General features: G+C 39.7%; 2 protein-coding genes across 7 annotated transcripts in view; one reads left to right on the top strand and one right to left on the bottom strand.

The window, feature by feature from the left end:
- The window catches only part of JAZF1 (JAZF zinc finger 1), a 100,264-nt gene extending 83,644 nt beyond the window's left edge, over positions 1 to 16,620 (top strand). Inside the window, exons 4-5 of the mRNA XM_026090318.1 lie at positions 5,932 to 6,101; positions 14,277 to 16,620. Of these exons, the coding sequence (XP_025946103.1) occupies positions 5,932 to 6,101; positions 14,277 to 14,453 (347 nt within the window). The 3' untranslated portion in view covers positions 14,454 to 16,620. The remainder of the gene's footprint in view (positions 1 to 5,931; positions 6,102 to 14,276) is intronic.
- An 840-nt stretch (positions 16,621 to 17,460) lies between these two features.
- The window catches only part of TAX1BP1 (Tax1 binding protein 1), a 68,750-nt gene continuing 65,685 nt past the window's right edge, over positions 17,461 to 20,525 (bottom strand). For all 6 annotated transcript variants that reach the window (XM_026090312.1, XM_026090314.1, XM_026090316.1 and 3 more), the window contains 2 exons: positions 19,119 to 19,204; positions 17,461 to 18,577 (listed from right to left, as the gene is read on the bottom strand). In XM_026090312.1, the coding sequence (XP_025946097.1) occupies positions 18,376 to 18,577; positions 19,119 to 19,204 (288 nt within the window). In that variant the 3' untranslated portion in view covers positions 17,461 to 18,375. The remainder of the gene's footprint in view (positions 18,578 to 19,118; positions 19,205 to 20,525) is intronic.

Raw genomic sequence — 20,525 nt, 5'->3', positions numbered from 1 at the left:
TGACAGAGTTTGCTGTGCCTGTTGGCTGCAGAAAGGGTTCAGCCTTTGTAGTGATGAGCCTAGTACTCAGTACATAGAGGTGCTTAATCCAAACACAGAAGTTTCTCTTGTGGTCTAAAACACAACTATCCTGGGGGTTTTTTGGAGGGGAGAGGGTTGGTTTGTATATTATGTTTACATCATCTTTATGGATACAAATGGTAAAAATATTTTTTAAAATACAAAAAATCAATCTGAATGGACCTCTCACAAAGATTGAAAAACACTTTTTGTCTTCTGAGTCCCCTCCTGCCCCCACCCAAAACAAACAAGCAAACAAAGAAAAAAACCCTGGTTTAGTCCATTTGGATGATCTAGTGTCTGAAATTTGTTGCCAGCGTTTCCAGAGCCCAACACATTGTACCACCCATAGCAGTTCATGCTAAGGAGAGGCATGTTGGAGCCTCTAGACTAAAGATTTGCATAGCAGCCATGACACATGTTATTTAAGTGTTTTGTATTTCATTGCTCCGAGCATTTATTTCCTGTGCTTTATACAGGGGAAGAATATTTCATGTTGAATGACTTGATATGCCCTTGGGTCAGCAATGGATATCAGCTGTGGGAACGTTGTCTCTTCTGTTGAGGGTGGAGGGAGAATGTGTGCGGATGCACACACACATCAGAAAAAACTATAACAAATCAATGAATGTGCTTTAGTGTTAGACCAAAATTCACGTAATATTAATGATTCACTAACCTTTTTTTTTTCTTTTTTTTGTTAAGGAAGCCATCGCTGTGTATAGGAAAGCAAAATTCTTAACATAAGAAGTGCTCTCATAAAACTATTTTTATGAAATACAAACTGCAAGTCCCACATGGGACAAAGTGTGAAGCTGAATTTTTATGAGTGATCATTGGAGCTACCATGAACTTTCGGTGACACTAGCAATGTTGGTTCCCACTACAGAAGCTGTTCACTCATACTTATTCATTGTGCACTTGAATGTATGCCTTCTGGTCACAAAAATAACTGGCGAGGATGTTTGGGGTTTTGGTTTTATTTTCTTGGGAGGAGAAAGGAAGAACTCTTAATGTTCTTAATAATAATTCAAAATATTCATTGTAATGGTACAGGCAACTCGTGGTGTTTATAATCAGCTTTGTCCTTTTTATATTCCAAGGCACAGCATAGAAGTTTTTAGACTTAACAAGTTAAATAACTACGAATCATGTGCACTTGCTAGAACCAGGATTCATTCAAAGTTGAGGAAAAAAATACTCTGTAAATCTTATGGTGGAATGAATGTGCATACCCAAAAGGAAGAATTTGATCTTGGTTGCAGTGGCATGTATACTGAATAAACTCCACAAATGTAACAAATACAGCTCCAGATTTTCAGCAGTGTAACTGGGAAGTTGTCTGTCCTAGAATGTCAAACGATTAAGTAAGTCCCTGTAAAATGTTTTTGCGCTATTTAAATTGCTGACTTAATCTGCTGGAAAAAAGAAAAGGCAGCAGAGAGGCGTTAAGGAAGTCAGATCTTTGCTTTGGGGCTCGGTGACGTTTTCACTGACTTCAGTAGCAAAACTGACTGGAAAAAGAAGTAGAACAACTCCTTATGGTGCAACTTGGCTTTTTATCATGCCACAAAGACGTTTTAGTACACAGGCGGTGATCATAATCCCTTTTCATGCATGTGTTTTCTTTTGGCAAATAAACTGCTGTGATGCAGACAGCCTACTAACTTGTGATGGTTTTTGTTTAGAGGCAGCATAAAACTAAGAGAAGTGACTTGCCAGCATACTTTTGTGACCTTGTATATATTCTTTACTTACATATTCTTTAACTGGTAATTTTAGGTAATACCTAACTGAGCCCTGGCATACTTTGCCAGCTGTGCCTAGTGTTGTCCACCTCTAGTCCGCTTCCACCGCTAGAGTCCACCTTGCCTTTGAGGGGCAGTAGCACAGTCTCAGCACAGAAAATACCTGGGGTAGGGGTGGGGGAACAACTAGTATTCTTTCCTTGCCTTTGTTTTATTTTGTTTTTTAATCTATTGGGGGCAGCATAGATGAAGTGAGCTTTTTGGCAGGGACACTGGAGTGAGGAGAGGGGAAATGGCTTTGTGGGCCAGCACTAGGGGAGTATTGCATGCAAGGGGTGGGGGCAACATTAGGAAGATGTTGTTTAGTCATTTGGAAGATAAAGCCTTGATTCGAGGTTAGGCTGAGGTAGATGTATGTAGGGTCTGGGAATGAAAGCCAGATGATGAAACTGGATATAGCAAAAAGCAATGAGCCAGCAAGGAGATTCAGAAAAAAACATTGTTGCCAATGGAGAGGGAGGTGGAGAAGGCACTTTGCTTGCTCTTACAGAACTTGCATTTAGTTACAATAATAATACTGCATATTTATACAGCACCTTGCTGAAAGTATGTGTTTCTCTATGAACCTTTCCCTTCCAGATATTTAGACACTTCATCTGAAGGAAATGAGTGTTGTTGAGTTTGGGGGATTTTTGTGCTGTTCAGACTTCTAAAGGCTAATTCTGATTTTTTTTTTTTTTTCCTTTGGGTACCGATTGGGGAACCACTGATCTGCCTTCCCACCTAAGGGTTAGGAGGAATGGTGAGGCCATTAGCACGCGTGCCCTGGTACCGGCGCTGCTGGGCCCCGTGGAAGGGCAGCGCACCCCAGCAGGGCATTGGGCTTTCCGTGCGCACGGCAATGTCCTAGCAGCGAGCAGGGAGCCGAGGCTCCTGGAGCTCTTCTAAACAGCGCTTTAAAACGCTTGTCCCAGTCGAACAGTTGTAGCGCCCTGGAGTGGGCCATAGGTTAGATGCAAAGGTGCTTCATTTTTTTCCTTACGAAAGTAAATATTTACACTTATCATTGTGAAACACCAACCAAAGTTGGGGGGGGGGGAGAAAAGATAAGCTATAGGTTGATCAGAGTGCGCTGCTGCGCGCGGCGCGTCCCTTCAGCAGGCTGCCGGCACCCTGGCACGCTGCCCGGAAGCAGCGAGCAGCAGCCAGCGGCTCGGGCTGCAGTTCGTACACCTGACGGGGCGCCGAGGTCCAGGCAGTCCCGCTCGGCGTGGGAACGGCTTCCCGAAGCCACCGTCATCAGCCCTGTGGTACTTAATTAAAATACCTCATCCAGGGCCTGTTTATTATGGCAGCGCCAACCTGTGTGTTGTGCTGTTTTTGCTCTCTCTTCCTTTTTTTTTTTTTTTTTTTTTTTCCCCGGATTTGTTTCAGGCAGGCAGTAAGGCTGGTGAGGCACCGCTCGGGTTGCTGCTCCTGGACACTGACAACTGAGGAAATTAAATTCTGAGGTGGAATCAGTTAAAAGCCTGACTTAAATCAATGTTGTTTTTCTATGGCAACTGAAACAACATAATTATTTAAAGGATAAATTTTTATTGCTAATGAATTTTTTTTAAGACAGTAAGTTTTTACATTTTGTTTATACCAGGAACCTCTTAAATACACCTTGGTTTTTTGGGTTTTTTTTGAAGGGAGTACAAGCAGTTGAGCTCAGTAGACACTGTTAGATGAGAGAAGTGATGGCCTCTGGAGCTCCAAGCCTGTATAAAGTAACATGCCTTTAAAATATTTTGCATCTTTAACAGTATTACTGTTTTGGAGGAGGAGAAATTTATATGATCAATCATATTTGAAATAGGATATATGAAATAGTATCCTTCAGTAAGTCTACCTGGGGTAAGGAAGTGAAGCACAGGCAAAAGTTGTTGTAGAATTGGGCCTTATTGTAAAAAGTTATTAGGAAAATTAAAGGACCCCCTTTAAAGTAGAGGAAACCCTATGGAAATGCATAATTATAATGATTACCCCCTCTCCCCACTGCTCTAAGTATCTTTTTTCCTTATAAAACTTAATATGCAATATGCCATATAGAGCACTGATTGCTATCGTATCAAAGCGTGCTCCCTGTTAATACTAAAAGTAGGTATATCCTTCGTGGCCGTCATACAGTCTCAGATGATATTTTCCTTTGGGGGATAAAATTCTATTTGCAAGGGAGATTTGGGTTTCTTGCTTTTATGGGGGTGATTATAATGGCAGAAATTGTTTCTTTCAGTGTCTAGAATTCTTGTGTATTTTGTCATCCTAGCAATGCATACATGTATTTACAGTAGGTTTTACTGTTGCATTTGTTTAAAAAAAAAAAAAGTTAAAGAGTTTGAAAGGGGCAGCTTGAGGAATTTTTTCCATTGAGATACAATCAAGGGCAGGAAATCATAGAAGCAGAGTTGTGGTTTTGCCTCCATATTTTTATTAGTTAATTAAACTATAACAGCTCTTAACTTCATTTTAGGTTAACTGTTCTTAGAGTTCAGAAATATTTTAAGAGGTCAATAATGCTTTCCTTGGCTTTCAATCCTCTGTGTGGGATAAGAGAGCTCAGTGAGCAGTGCTGAGTTTTCCAGATGTTTTGCAGAATGTGTGTGCGTGCGCTCATGTCTGCATTTGTTGATGGTGGGAAACAATCCATCTTTCCTCATCTGCACACCACCCTACAAGGATGAAAACCACCGGAAAGAAACGTGTATAGCCTAACATCTGTAAGCTAACTTACAATATCTGATTAAAGCTCAGGAGCCCTAAGTACTTACAGCTACCCGTTGACATGCATTTTTACTTAATGATCAAGAGGTGCTGACTATGAATGGGAGTACAGAGGGTGGGCAGGGGGGAAGAATCAGGAGGGAAAAATTTAAGACTATAGGTGTGTATTTAGTTTCATGAGAAACAAAAAAACCCACAAAGACTCCATTGTACCCTGAAACATGGATTTTCTTTGTGAAGTTGTGATGTTTCTTTTTTAAAGTGCTGTAAGACATCTGTCAGTGTTTTCTTCTCGGTGCGTAGAGCTGCTTAGAGACATGCACTTAAATGGCATACGAGGGCACCAAATGGAGCCATGCAAGTGTCATATAACTGTCTTTAATAACGGGAGCTATTCCAACACTCGAAGCCTAATCATCTTTCAGCAGAAAGGATAAAATTTAGCAGAGCAGGGCGAGGGAAAGAATAAAGGGGAGGGGAAACACAGCACCACCTCCTGCTGACACCACAGAAGTTTCCCTAAGCTTTCCCTCTTTCTCCCTCTGTGTATATATTTTCTTTTTGATCAGCTGGGGCTCTTCCCTCCCCTGCTTTTTTACTATATTTTTATAGTTGGAATTCTGCTTTAATTTCTCTTGTTTCACATTTAACTTCTTCAGAGAATTTCATTAATAGTTATTGCAATTAAAAATAATAAATAAACTCAGCACCAGCTCCTCAAATGGCTGTTGTAGCATATCTGGAACATAATGTGGTCTGTTCAGGGCAGCCACACAATGCAATTTATCCCCACACCTGAGGGAATGAATTTCACAACTATAATTGCTACAATATAATTCTTATTAATGTTGTGCTATAATTCCTATTAATTCCAAAGGGCTATTAAATGCATTAGGACTTGTCAACATATTATTTTACAGTGTTTATGATCTGTAGAATTACGCTCTTCAGTATTGTGTTGCCTAAAGAAAAGCCTTAAAATTAGCTTTAATTGCAGGGGGAAAAAAAACATTTTCTATTCGGGCACTGGGAAAGAGGAAGGATCCTGTTGTTTGAAAACTAATGAAATTGCATTTTAAATCAATCCTTTGAACTTTATGCCATGCAGTAAGCTGTTTATGAAAATATATAAATGTCTCTCTTGGTTATTAGAAAAGGAACCACTGGTATCTTTGTGTAGAAATAAATCACTATAACAAAGACAGCTTTATATAATTAAAAATAACTGTCTTCCTGCAAAATAAGACAAAAGTAGGGAAATTGCAAGTCATTGTAACTGATGTAATAAATACAGATTATGTTATCTTACTGTGCTCTTATTTTATTCTTGTTTTATCTCACTACCCTGGTTTTCTAGGTAGTGAATATGATGAGGAGGAAGTAGACTATGAAGAATCAGACAGTGATGAGTCCTGGACTACAGAAAGTGCTATCAGCTCTGAAGCTATCCTTAGTTCAATGTGCATGAATGGAGGGGATGAGAAACCTTTTGCCTGTCCTGTTCCTGGATGTAAAAAAAGATACAAGGTAAGCAGCCGTTCAGACCTACATTATTTCCAGCTGGTGCAGTGAGGAAAAAAGCCTCTAAAATCTATTTATACCTTCCTCGTTTAATAGACTCTTCACATTTATTTTTTGTGGTATTTTAGTGTTGTATGTATTCTGTTCACTGGTTTTCTCTCAAGCACAGCCAAGGTAAAAGTTTTATAAAGAATGTAGTATTTTGCATCTCTATCTGTCAAGAGAGGTTACAAGTAGTGACTGTTTTAAGACTTTTGCCCAACACATTTTAACTAGCTTTCCATTAGTTAGACAAATTAACTGCAGAATCCAGGAGGTTGCACCAGCAGAACAATCTCTGCTTCCATTTCAGAGATGCTAAATAAAAGCTTCCATCCATCAGTGCCAAATGAATCCCTTTGGCATAACTCTTAGCCATGCTGCATCTCCTGTAGTGAGAATATGCCCGTGGTACTTTTTTCTGGCAATGCTGATGGGTGGAAAATGGTATTTAATATTTTGAAAGCCAGAGGTCACCTCATGAAGGCAGAACCTCAGAGAAAGTCTGGCTTTGGCTCTGCTCCAGGACGGAGCCCCGGTGACCTGTGGTCGGTCCATCTGGACTTGAGTGCAGGACTTGTATCCCTCGCCGTGACATTCTGGGAAACCTTTTTTTGTTTGCTTTTAATTATCCTCCATCATGAGGGATTTTTGCCCATTTATGGGAGTAAAACATCTTTAGCTTTGAACCTTGAGCTGGCCGCTGTAGAGCCTTCTGTGATGTTGCAAGGACAAGAATATTGCTGCATGTGAACTAGCGCAGGGACAAATGAAATTTTTTTGAACAGACTGGACATCACTGCAGTATTCTGGAGTCGTAGAAATTTGGAAACTGAAATAGCATATTGACCACAGTTTCTCCAAATCATTTTCCGAACTTTTGTGTAGTGTTAAAAAATTCAACCACTGACCTATACCCTAGGAAAAAAAAGTGGTGGTTGGTTTTGTTTTTATACTTTTTTTTTTTTATGGCTTCTCCTTTAAATAACTGAAAAGTAGGGACTTGAAACAGAAATATGAAAGAGAAATATAGGAAGACTAATAACATTTGAGATAAAACAGTTGTGACAATAACAAACTATTCATGAAAATGTGTGGCGTATGAAAATGTGTTTCAGTGCTCCTGCAGCTGTTCTGGACCATTGCTTCTCCGTTAGTAGCAAATCACAGGGCTCGGATTCATAAACAGTGCTTGGAGATCAGTTAATGCTGGCAACAGTCGTTGAAACCATGAGCAAGGAAGCAGTGTGTTCATTTCGTAGAATGACACACAAGTCCTTTCTGCCAAAATTAGTCTGAACCATGTAGTGATTATTCCACTCTTCAGTTGCAAGAATAACTGAACACGGTCGCAGGGGACAGGGCAGAGGAAAAGAGGTTTGGGGAATATTTTCAAGCATTGCTTTGCAGATACAAGCACGTTATTCAAGATTAATACTTTTCTTGTGTGTGGTAGGAGCTGTGTCAGATGCAGGATGTAGCATAAAAGCTAAATCCCTAGCTCAGGAAGCAAACAAGCCATGGTGATTGTTAGAAGTCACTATGCCCACAGGGCATCTATGCACTGCAGAAAACATTCATTTAATGGCAAGGGCTAGAAGGAGAACCCTGTAATTTGCTATATCCTGTCTGTTCTCTGTTTGACTGCCAGCCCCTCTGTCTTTTTATTGCCCAAATAAGCAAGCTGTTCCTGCCTGCTTCTGCTATCTCACTACCTTCATCTCAAATGCATGAGGACTGTCTAAGGGATATCTTGTACACCATTAATGTTAGAACAGTCGGACGGGGAATAAATTAATGACCCACAGAGAGGCTGACAGACAGAGAGCAGCAGCAAATGAAAAGTACCGTATTTCCCTAAGAGACTCACCTCTGCTTAGGCCAGATAGGAAAAGACATTTCCTTTAGCTCTGCCTCACCTCATCTCTCTTTTCACTCAGTTCTGTTTCCTCCCTTTTCTTCTTTTCAGTCTAATTTTTTTTTTTATGTTTTTATCTTTGTTTCCTTCCTTTTAGTTTTGTGTCAGCTGTGTTTCTTGTTTCCTCTTCATCTTCCTCCTGCTTAACCCCCTCCTCAGATGAATTATTTGCCGAGTCTGGGTAGGGAGTCCTGTGATCAAAGCACTGGGATTTTCTAGTGGGTACTGGATAATCACAGTCAGGGCTGTAAAACAGTTATAGAGCTACAAACAGGAACACGGCCATGCACATACAGTAATTGCCAGGCTCACTTCACGGCTGAGAAAGGATGCAATCTTGTAGGGAGTGAGGAGGAAAGGAGGATATGCAGTTTTCTTTTGTCTTGCCATAGGTGACGTACATTTGAGAAGCAGATATGTTATTTTTAGATGGGTTATTTGTGTTACAGTAGTGCTTAAAGGACCCAAGAGGAATCAGGGGCTCCCTTTTGCAAACAATGTACAAGGATAAAAGATGGCCTCTGCGCTGAAAAGCAGTCACGGAAAGGTAAATAAGGCAGGAATGAGTATAACAAATACTCCCGGGGAACGGGCAGGGGCGGACAAGGGCGCTGGACTAGGAACACGTTTATACACACGCCCAGATGAGTATCAGAAGACCCTCCTGGCCTCGTGCCCGGCCATTATCTGTTGGCGGTTTCCCATAGGCGTTGCAGTAGAAGTGAGTCATAAACATTGAATTGTTCTTTCAGAAACTTACTTTATTTTTTTTTTAAGATATAAAATCGCTTGCTTATAAAAATGTATTGGTACTAAGCCCTCTAGATAGTGTGGCACAGTTTTTTCTTGAAGTGCCAAAGTTTCTGGAAAAAAGACTTGCTTTTTTTTTTAATGGCTTGTAAATTTGTTTGGGATATTCAAAAACAACTAAAATCTGGAGTATACTGACTTTCTAGAGGTTTGAAACACAACCCTCTGAACTAATTTCCAGACCTTCCTTTATTTTTTTTTCCTCTCTCTTTCTAATTACGGTTACTGAGCTGGAGGAAAAATGATAAATGTTTTACAGTTTGCTATTTAAAGATTTTTTTGTTGTATGATTTGCATTTGAAGCCTTAAATTTGATTTTTACAAAATCTTCCCAGTTATTCAAGGGAATCAAGATATTAGAGATACATTTCAGCTTTGCTTCTTCAGAACTTACCCCCACCAAATTTAGGCTTTACATTCACATTTAGATGAGTTGTCCAGGAGTCTGTGTGTACTGAGTTCTCAAAATGCTTTGCAAAATGTCACCTGTAGGAGCTAAAGTGTGGATTTATGAAGCTGGCAGTTAGGTTACCATTTATTAAATATCACCTATTTGTGTCAGTAATTTGGTCTCTAGCTTTGGAGAAGGAAATTCAAAATGTGTATGTGATGTAGATAAACTTATTCAGGCAAATTCCAAAGAGCAAACTAAGTTTGATACTATCTGTCTACCTATCTATATATAAAAAACAAATAATGCATATATACCATTATAGGGGAAACTAGCATGTTTGTCATACTTGTTCTGGCTGGTGCAAATAGAAAAATACACAAGAAAGATTACTGTACATACATACAAAATGTTGCTTATATACATCTGCTATCAATGCAGTCATTAAAAATCCAAATTAAGTTGGGCTTCTCCTTTGCTTAGCAGATGTCCGTCTGCTCTCTGACTACCCAGAATGTACAAGCTTCGTGTCTCTGTGCAGTGTAGGAACTTAACTCCAAAGCTACAGGCTCTTTCTGCATGATTGACTAGAATAGGTGATCAGTGCATGTATGTTATTCAGATTTGAAAATAGTTGGGATAGCAGGTGTTTCCCAAGTGCACCTGCTTTATGGTAGTGTTTGCAAGGTCACGTAAACTGAGGCTGGTCTAGATGTACAGATTGTCTCTGCCAGAGATTTACTAGGTTTTTGATTCCTGCTGGTGTGTTGGTAGTTACCGTTGCTCCGGATTGTCTCGTGCAGGTCTGTATGGGGACTTTCTGCTCTCAGGCCGCTGCAGGAGGGACGAGCGTTTGTAACAGAGGCGGGGGGTGCTGCTGGGTGCAGGAAACGCCGCTACGGGCAGTGCGGCGCACGGGTGCGCGGAGCCACCGGAGGAGCCATGCCGCACGGGCCGGGGGCAGCCGGGAGCCCTGCAGCTCACATTTGCTGTCCTGGGGGGATCGACCCCTCTCGATTTGGGGCGCTTCTCGGCCAATGCAGCCCTTGCGTCAGGGTGTTCCCAGAGCGCAGCGCTGTGGTCTCTTTGGCGCGTGCCCGCACACAAGGCAGGAAGCCGGGATGCACATCCGCCCGCCTGGGTCAGAGGCTTTCTCCTGGACAATTCGATGACTGCTTTTTTTGCCTCGGGGAGGGGGGCAAGAGGATGAGTAACACCTTCAAAGAAGGTATGCTGAGACACTGGGCATAGTCTCCCAAGCAGGAAGGGGCCGAGGGCCCAGGCCTGCTGGGGGGGCGAGCCGCCCGGGAAGGCTGGTCTCAGAGCAGGGAGACTTGGCAGACTGAGGGAGGCCAAATATTGAAGGGAGAGAGGGGAGGAAGGGAGCATACTTGAAAGAAACCAAGAAGCCAGGGCTTCCCTGAGCAGAGAGAAACTGGATCCAGGAGAGCCTCGGGGAGGGGAGAGCTGTGATCTTTGCATTAGAAGCAAGACCAGTCCAGGTGATGGAGGGGAGAAAAGGGGGGGCATTGGGATATTCCTCAGCTTTCTGTTCTCCTCCCTCAGAGGACACTGGGAAAGAGCTAGGCCTGGCTGGGCAGTATTTTTGTAAAGGAACAGCCGGGAGATACAAACATACATGAATGTATGCCCAAATGTATACATGAATGTATGCCCGAAAGAGGGAATCCAGACAAACCACCTTTGATGGCTGTTTTCCCACCCGAACGGTGGTGGCAAGCTTTCGTGCCTCACGGAGGGTTGTGGCTTCGAAGGCAGTGCTGTTCAAGGGGCCCGCTTGACAAGTGTCCTCAGTCCACGCAAGCCACGTAAGGCCAGGCCTGAACTTCTGGTGCCAGGTTAGTAAATGTTGCCTCCTGTTCAGGATTTTAGAGTGCCCTTCTGTACTGCCATCTTCTTCCTCAAGCATTTGTGAGAGTAAATAATGAGCGACCAAAGTAACCACAGCAATAAAAGTGATGTATGAGTTTGGCAGTGTTTTTTGCTGTACCTCAACAAACTAAACCCAGACACACAACAAAGTGTTTACATTGCAGCAGTGGAAAAAGTGCTGAAGAGTTGACGGTAATTTCAACAACAGTTTTCTCTTAGACAGAAGTATAGATCAAATTTCATGTTACGCTAGCTCCTCGTACTCTTGAGTGTTTTACTGTTTTTCAAACCTCCCATAGACCAATTAATTCCACCTAGGTTTGTGTTTTAGAACTTCTTTAAATTTATCTGCTTGGAATTATTTTTGCCCCTTCATCAAGGTGTGTATTGTGTATTTGAGGATATGTGAGTGGATCATTAAAGAATCTGCAAGAGAAGAGCAGTAGCATTGGCATAGGATAGCAAGGGTATTGGTGATTGCAGATTTATGGAACCCGTAATTGGTACTAGTCTGAAAGTAACTTAAGGTGATCACTCCTAAAAATTAAATGTCTAAACAGACTTCTGTTTAGACTTCCAAAATAAATAAGATTTGGGGGTTTCCCTTATTTTTAAAATTTCACTGCAGTGACAGAAATTTAGCAGGTCACCCCCAGAATTTCTCCTCTTTGAAGGCACAGGTCCTTAACAGTACTTGGTTGTTGACAAATGCCTTACAACAAACCTTATGACATCCAGTGACTCCTCAGCAGTTATCATCTAGTCCTTCAGGTGCTAACACTTCTATAGTAATTTGCAGGGATTTCACCTGGTTACTCTTGAAGGCTCTTGAAGGACAATTTGTAGCTTTTATGTACTTTTGCCTGTCTCACTGATATGGCTTTCTGCTACGGATTTGCTCTGAATACTCTTAACCTAGAAGCAACCCGCACTGAAGGCTCATATTTGTATGTCTGATTTGTTTTGGAGGCTTAACATTCTCATATCCCACAGCTCACATGACAGCTGTGCAGGAATGAAGCCCATGAGTAGTCAGGGAAGACTCCATGTTTTTAAGGATGTAAAGGACAATTTGGGAGCTGGACTTGTGACTTCAAGAGGGGGTTCAGTGCCGAGGATCTTAAGAGGAAAGAAGCATCTATTTGTGGGCAGAGCAGCTGCTTAGAGATTTACGCCTTATCCTTTCCCAGGCTGGATATTTTAGGCTAAGTTTTCCTCTTGAATGGATTACTACAAACCAACCTCTCTAGACAGTTCAGAGGTACAGACGCCACCGGGCATTATGAGTTCTGATGGCAACTCCACCATGCGCGACTTTATTATTGAAACTGGAGAACTGCTTTTGCTTAAAGATTAAAAATATATTGCTGTAGTGGCCCACCTAGTGGGTAATAAATAAGGAACAGCATTTTGCGTTGTTAAGACGAGAACACCATAGCTATATGGGAGACTAGGGGGCGGTTCTGTTGCAGTAATACTCCTCCCTGGTTTCTCAACGAGGACTGAAAATTCTTTGTAATACTTCTTACCGCTTCATGTTGTGACCTGAGGTTAAAGCAGAGAACTGGAGGACGACACGTAGAAGGGACTGTGTCTCTCAGGAGCATAAAATAAAACTCAAGATTCTCACATAATAAATTTGATTAGGAGACGGGGAAAGAGAAAGGGAGGTGTTTACAAGAGAGTGGTGTTAAAGGTGTGAACTTCATGTCTTTTCTGATGTTTGCTTTATAATGTATGAAGAATCTCCTGAGGTTTAAGCAGTTATAGCTCTGTGTTCTTTACTGAGGTTTTGTTTTAGTTAACACATTGTCTAATTTGTCTGATGGCTCTGAGTCTCAGCTCTCAGAGAGCTGGGACTTCCAGTTACCGTAAACTCCACGTGAATGAAACTGAACCTGCTGCTTGAAAAGAGCCGAGCAGACTTTTTGTGTGTAACAATAGGCAGTGGCTCAGCAAAGAGACAATTTTGAAAACTTAATATAGTGGGTTAATTTCCTCCATGCTGTTAACCAATTTTAATTTTTATAGCTTAAAAACATAAGAGATAAGTATCTAGAAGCTGCAGAGAGGATGCAGTAGAGTCTCAGAGCTGTACCTTTGTCACAAAATGCCTTGACAGCTTTTTCGTTTTTTTCCTAGAGAAATATTTATGGACAGTCAATCACTTAACAGTGTAGGATTGCTCTAATGAAAGACAGTTTGTCTTTCCTTATTTATCCAAAAATTCAAACTCTTTTAATAAAAGCAAAAAATATACTGAGAAAGACACTCTAGTTAAGAAGAATCTTAGATAAATGAATGTCACCTACTAGGTAGACCGCAGCACTTCTATTTTTGCCAGAAAAATGTGGAAAAAGGAGTCAAGTGGTAAGACTTTGATTATGTTTAGTACAAGGTTCTTGATTTATCTGCAGAAGTGTTGCTTGTTTTGTGACTGTGCTGGTACATCTGTAAGTTCTTTGGCGTGCTGTCTTCTGCTCTTACTCTCCACACTACAGCGGAGAAGAGTTCTCCAGTTTTAACTGTAGAATATTGCTAAACAATAGCTATTTTAAAAAACTATTTCTGTTTTTTTTTTCTGTGCACCCTGTATAACTCTTTAAGTTAACCATTCCCTGCAGTTAATTCTTTAGAGACAATGTGTCAGCTATCAGAATTTGCTGCTGCCTAAAGACATATCTAAAAACAATGACACAAAGCAGACCAGAAACACCATGGTGGGGGAGCTTCTGCTTTTTGAAGAAGTGTGACTTGAGCATTCATGCCAATTCTTTGTTTGCTTGTAAATGAACCTCTGAATAAAAATTCTTCAATTTTATATGAAAAAAAAGTCAGGCAGCAAAGAACATTCATGTCTGAGCCTATTAAATGATATTTTTGAAAAGTACTGTACACTGAGAGATGAAAAGGAGGACTAACAGGCAGGTAAGTTTGAGACATTAGAACTCCAGGTATTATTCTCCTGCTTGTCCCACCCCTAAGTCTTGAATGTCTAACGCATAGAGACAGTTCCTAACAAATTGTGTAGTGTTTTGCCCATAATATTCATCAAGTTTTGGGTTTGTAACGGAAAGCCAAAGCATTACCAGACCACTTGACAACTAACATTTTACTTTCTCACTCACAGAATGTGAACGGTATAAAGTACCATGCCAAGAATGGCCACAGAACACAAATCCGCGTACGCAAACCATTCAAATGTCGCTGTGGAAAGAGTTACAAGACAGCTCAGGGCCTGCGGCACCACACAATCAATTTCCACCCCCCCGTGTCTGCTGAGATTATCAGGAAGATGCAGCAATAACATGCTGGTCACAAATGTGCCAAGAAATCCTCACCAGCAGTTGCTGATTTTGAGAACAGCCACCTTTTTCAGGGGAAGCATTCAGCAACCCTTTAAAGAATTAAATGCATGCTTTAAAATTTTCTGTAATTTTGGAATGATGTATCTTTGTAGAGTTAATGATTTTGTACATTTGCACATGTAATCATCATACCCATTTTCATTACTTTGAGACAAGGTGCTAAAAAAGCTATAGGTTCTTCAGAACATTTTTCTCCAAAACAAAAAAGTAGGGGGTGTTGCATATTTAGTTGTACTGAAGTGTTGAATAGGAGTAAGAGGAGGAGAGCTTGGCACTGACCTAATTTCAAGATTGTAATGTCATGAAGACTTTCAATGCATCTGTCAATGTGTGTGCAAAACCAAAACAATACCACCATTGTCAAACTATAGTTAACATGCCTTACATAATGGAGTTATCAGTGGAGTAGCAAGTCTTTTAGGTAATGGAAATATAAATAAGAAAGAATGTTTAACATAATATGCTAAAAATATTTTCATACTTAAATAACATACATAAAAAGGTGTGCTTGCTGTATTTTATATTATCTTGCAAATTTTTTTTTTCCCTCTTGAAATGCTGAAAATCTTGCCATTTGAACTAGTAAGCAATCACTTTAGCGTTAGAAATTTCTACTTTTTTTTTTGTACAAGATGTCATATTGCGTTCATGCCCATCAAACTTTTGAGGACCAATATCCCAGTCCAACTAAATATTTACCCCTGAAATATCTGTTAGAAAGACACTTGGAAATACTTAAGTGCAAATTTGTGTGTGTGTGAGAAACAATTATCTTCATCTCAGATGAAGGGTTAAAGCACTTTGTAGTTCTCTATTGCCAACAGATTTAATGTTTTATGTGTTGCCAATTCTTGCAACTTACTGTACTAGCATGTGCCTGTGGTTGCAAATAAAAATTAAAAATTCTACACATGGTTTAAGGAGGTCCATTATTTGTGCTAAGGGAACTTCTAATGCCTCTCCTTCATGGTCATTGTATTTTGAGATTTTCTTTGTACCTTTTTTGCTTCGCAGTGTAGGTCACTGCATTCCATTTGGAAGTGTGTCTGTTTAGCTTTACAATAATTTTGCTGAAATATGACATATGAGCCTTACTGAAGATTAAGTGCTTCTTGCAGCAGGTGGTCAGAGACTGATTTCAAGCAAAAGCCAACATGAAACAGCTCGTGTCTGGACCATACCTGAACGTTTGTTGCTTGCCATCCTGCCTTGAGCATTCTTCTCTCACAAGTGCTATTCTTGGAATTTAGATGCCAGTTATGTAATTGTGCAACTCCCCCCCAACACTTCTACAGTAAGGGTTAGGGAGGAATTCATAATTTCAAATACAGTAATCAACATTTCTTAGTTACAGGAACTGCAGGTGCAAAAAAAAGCTCCTGTATATGAGAAATAAGCTCTCCCTTTATTTTTCTAAAGCTTTAAAGGAAAACTTTGTAAATATGACAATTACCTAGTCTCCAGAGGAGTAAAAGTCCCTTTAAAATATTTGGGTCCTCCTTATAAATTTTTTTAAAGTGTTTATAACATCTCAGTTTAAATAAAATACTACTTTTTCAAATCCTAAAAAGGTGACAGTGGTTGTACTGTACAGTGCTGTCAGCTGGGTTTAAAGGATGATCCAGACATGAGAGTTATTGGTACGCAAAACGTCCCATGCGACCATTTCCTACTTTCTGCAGTTTTGGCAACAGATCTGGTGAGCAAATACATTTTGGCTCTGCTCCTAGTGCAAGAAACTACAGGCTGGGTAAGTTAGTTCAACAGCTAAACAGTCGTAAAGTGTCATTGTTGCATGTAAATTCCTTTCAACTATAAAAATGAAATTTCAGTTTCTATTTACCTATTCATTGTGACAGTATTATTAAACAGGTAAAGATGGGACTATTTTGTTATACTGTGTATAGTGAATGTATTGTACTGTGTCTGTGAAAAGTGTGCTTTAAATTATATTTTCATATGTTTTGTTGGGGACAAAGTATTTTAAGTTTGAAAGTGACAGAGGTTTGTTTTAGAACTGAAGGCAACTTAACGAATTCCTGTCGAGAAAGCTGCTTATAAATGTAAATCAAATCACATTTAAAATAAACTGCCTCTGACCTAAAATGACTCTTCTTTACTTGTCACTAACCAAAGGGGTTAAGTCCTTGGGCTGTGTATTTTACTTTAGTATCAAACTCATTCTATTCAATAACCATCCAAAGTAATTTAATAGCTACATAGTTTACACAGAATACTACAAAAGCACACTCAGATTTCACAGGATGTTTCCTTCCAGCATCACAGCACCGTTGAGCCTGGAGAGATGAAAGTTCATATTCATGCTAAAGAACCCCCCTTTTAATGGCAGGATATGAGATACCTCTCTCTTCTAAAGTTTTTCAGAAATGGAGTGACTGTCACTATAGCAGGAGAAATCATTAAAATCAAGTTTTGGATTCCAACTCTGAGGTTGTCCTGCCTGTGTGGGACACCAACCTCTCAGACTGCAGAAGTCTTTATCAGTACTTAGGTTATCCTCATATTACCATTTTTTTTAATCATCTGCTCTATAACTGTACTTCCATATATTACCTTAGATTTTTCAAGTGTGAACCTCATGTCAGTAGATATATAGACTAAAATTAAAATGCAACACAGAGGACTGATGTAGTAGCTGCAACTCAAGACACTGCAATTTATGTCATGCAGCTTTTAATAAATCCTGCATTGAACAGAATATGGCATATGCTTGCAAAAAAGGGACCTGCAGACAACGCAAGTAACTCAAAACCTTAAGTCCCAAGTATCTTTCTAAAACAAAGAACCTAAAACAAAGGATAAAAGTAGATGTAGCAGCAGTATTTTGTCATGCAAAACTGAAGCATCATTTACTGCAGCTACAGCGAGCCTACACTCTGGTTTATTTTATTTCATAATGAGCAGTCGAAAGAAAAGACCACTGACTCCATGAATAATTTTGCTTTTAATGTAACAATACTATTGTACACCAGGTGGAAAGCAAATTTACTTACTACATTAAGTAAATATAAAATGTTTAGATATACACACATGTTGTTACTGGAAAGAAATATGTAAAGTTAAAAAGCAGGTTTTGAAAGCCCAAATCCAAAAGGAACACAATTCACTGGTGTGAAAAACATAACCACATTTCTTATTGAATGCAAGTGCAACATAATGGCAATGATTTTAAACAATTATTTTCTAGGCATCCTAAGCACAGCAGTTTCTTTCAGCTCAAAAAGTACTGCCTTAAAGTATAACATACTTAAGGTTATTCCTTAAGGCAAGTGTCCTATATGTGAAACTGAAGTATTTGTCATTACTGTTGTTGCAGGCATGTGATCTCACRGTACATGCACCTACCTTTCAGAAATGTACTAGAAAACTTACCAAATGAAAATATAGTTATGTAAATTTGATTTAACTGTTACTCAAAGAAAAACTACACAAATTTACTGTGAGAAACATCTGTTTATTACATTTTTAATCATGCCTAGTTATAGTCAAGAGAAACCATAGGGGATTTATTATTTTATTTTATTTTTTTACAGCTAAAGAGCATCATGAAGCTGGTCTCATTGTGAGGCTAAGTTAATTCCTATATCCTTACAAATTTCACTAAATAGGGGAATAAATAGATATACATACACAACCAAGTCTTTTCTTTAAGATAATGTTAGATAAAGAGAGAAGACAACCCCTTAGCAGCTTACAGCCAAGATTCATCACAGCGCCCATCAGAGTACATGAGCTTTTAATCAGAAATCTGCATTGTTACAGAAAGGCTGCACTGTTTTTGTTCTATAGGTGGACTACTCAAAGTTGTTTCTTTTTAAGCTATATTGCAAAACCAAGTGTTTAATCAAAATTTAAGACATTCTGATCAAAGTGAGTCTGAACATGCCTCTCAAATCCTTGCTGATCATAGTCAGGCGGAAACTGCTCGCTGCACATGGGGCACACCTTCCAGTGACTTTCAACATGTTCTTCAAACTTGCTCTGATCATAGTTAGGTGGAAACATCACATCACAAAGAGGGCATTTCTTGTGCACATCGAAACTTCATGAGGAGAGGAGAAAGAAGAAAAAAATTAAAGCAGTGTTATTGCAAACGAACAATATACTTAAAGCAGTTCTACTTAGGAATTTCAAAATAACCTGGCATTTAAAAAGTTGCATCATTTTGACATAATTCCAGCTACCACTGAATACAGATCTATTGAATGTCTTAATGGCCAAGTAGTTTCATGGGAAACCACTCTCTCTACTCATAAATGCTTGCTCTTAGCAAATATAACACTTTATAAAAACTCTAAATTTAGGTTCACAATTACATTGGAAAGAGGGAGGAAAAACAAAAGTTTTTCATTCATTTTCCAAAAATATTGTCCACAGTCAGTCAAAATGAGGTATGGTGCAAACAGTCCACCCAGTCAAACAGCAAATTCTCTGATCATTAGTTGTAAAACAAACACTGTTTAAGAATGCTTAACAGTGTTTCAGCTTTCTTCTTCACCCTTCCCCCTGACTTTGGGTAAAGGAGTCCAGCTATACAGAAGCCTATCTGTGCCATTAAAGACCAATAAAAGATAAACATTTACCTGGAGTCAAAGCAAAAACCTGTTCCACGTTCATGCAAAAGAAGACTCGGAGGATCAGGAGCAGAGGGTACAGTGTTGTCATCATCCTAATAAAAAACAGTAGCATGTTAAATAATACTGACTAGAGACAAAAAAAAAAAGTATTTGGAAAAAAAATTCTAACTAAGCAAAAACATGGATGAAATCTACTTTTCATTTTGTAGCCTCTGCAGCACAAGTTTTACTTCAATGTACAGAAGTGAGACCTATTAATGAATATGAAATGCTAAACAGACTGCCTTTTGACCATGTAAGTAGAGCAGAAACCTGTGCCAATACTACTAGAATGCTTCCACTACTACAATAACTCAGGAAATGCAGGTCACCTCACTGTTAATGCCTCAGGGCTACAGCAGAACAAAAATCCTGTGTTAAACTGAATGCAGGGCATCACAGTACAAACCACAGTAACACTTTAAAGAGCTAAAACTCAAAAATAAATTCTAGACAATAGCATGCCAAGGCCGATTCTTAAAATCTATCCATTTGAATTTCGGCAAGGGGGCAGGCGGGGGGAAAGCACTGATTTACATTCACATGCTTGCCTCCCAGCGGTCAGTTTTGAGTGATCGGTGTATGCTGCTGTCACCAGCCAAGCATGTCACACATTTCACACTGCAATCAGGCACATCAGCTAAATTGCCCTGTTTGGCTGCTTCCTCCCATCAGCTCTGTCAACTGTGCTCTCCCGTCATGAACACTAACAGCACATAAATAGCTGCAGCACGCGCTGATGAGGATCACGCTGCTGGTGGACAATCAGCTTTACCTCAGAGCTTCTATCAGTTCAGCCAGGCAGGTCTGCCTCTAGAGAACACGCTCCTCCTAATGTCTTTTTTTTTTTTTTTTTTTTTTTTTTTGAGAGAGAGAGAGAGAGAGAGAGAGAGAGAGAGAGAGAGAGAGAGTCTGCAATATGAAATTCCTGAGCTGAAAAATGAAGAATACCTACAGTGTTTTAATTCCGAGAGTGACAAGTGAAGGATGAAAGCACTATTTTCTTTTTTTTTTTTTTAAATATCTGATGACACTATTATGAATTAAGATTTAAACAAGCACAGTAATGGAAGCAAACCGCACAGGGGAAGCAAACCGCACAGGGGAAGCAAAAATAAAGACTGTGTTTTTAAGTTGGTTCTTTATGCAGTAACGAACTATATTTTATAGTGTCTTGGTTCTATTCTATAAATAGATAAGGCAGCACAAAGCCTATTCATTTAAAGGGGGAAAACTAGGGGCCAACAAGACCTTTGAAAATCTAAACACTCAGATTTCCTAAATCATTTTCCTTCTTATTTGAAAGAGATGGTGCATGCAGGAATCATGAACGATTTAACTGACCTTCAAAAATGGATGTGCGAGGAACCATAT

This window comes from Apteryx rowi, unplaced genomic scaffold, assembly GCF_003343035.1.
Source record: "Apteryx rowi isolate R43461 unplaced genomic scaffold, aptRow1 scaffold_859, whole genome shotgun sequence".
Lineage (NCBI taxonomy): Eukaryota > Metazoa > Chordata > Aves > Apterygiformes > Apterygidae > Apteryx > Apteryx rowi.
The sequence above is the reverse complement of the archived record's forward strand: the minus strand, read 5'-3'. Positions and strand labels throughout refer to the sequence as shown.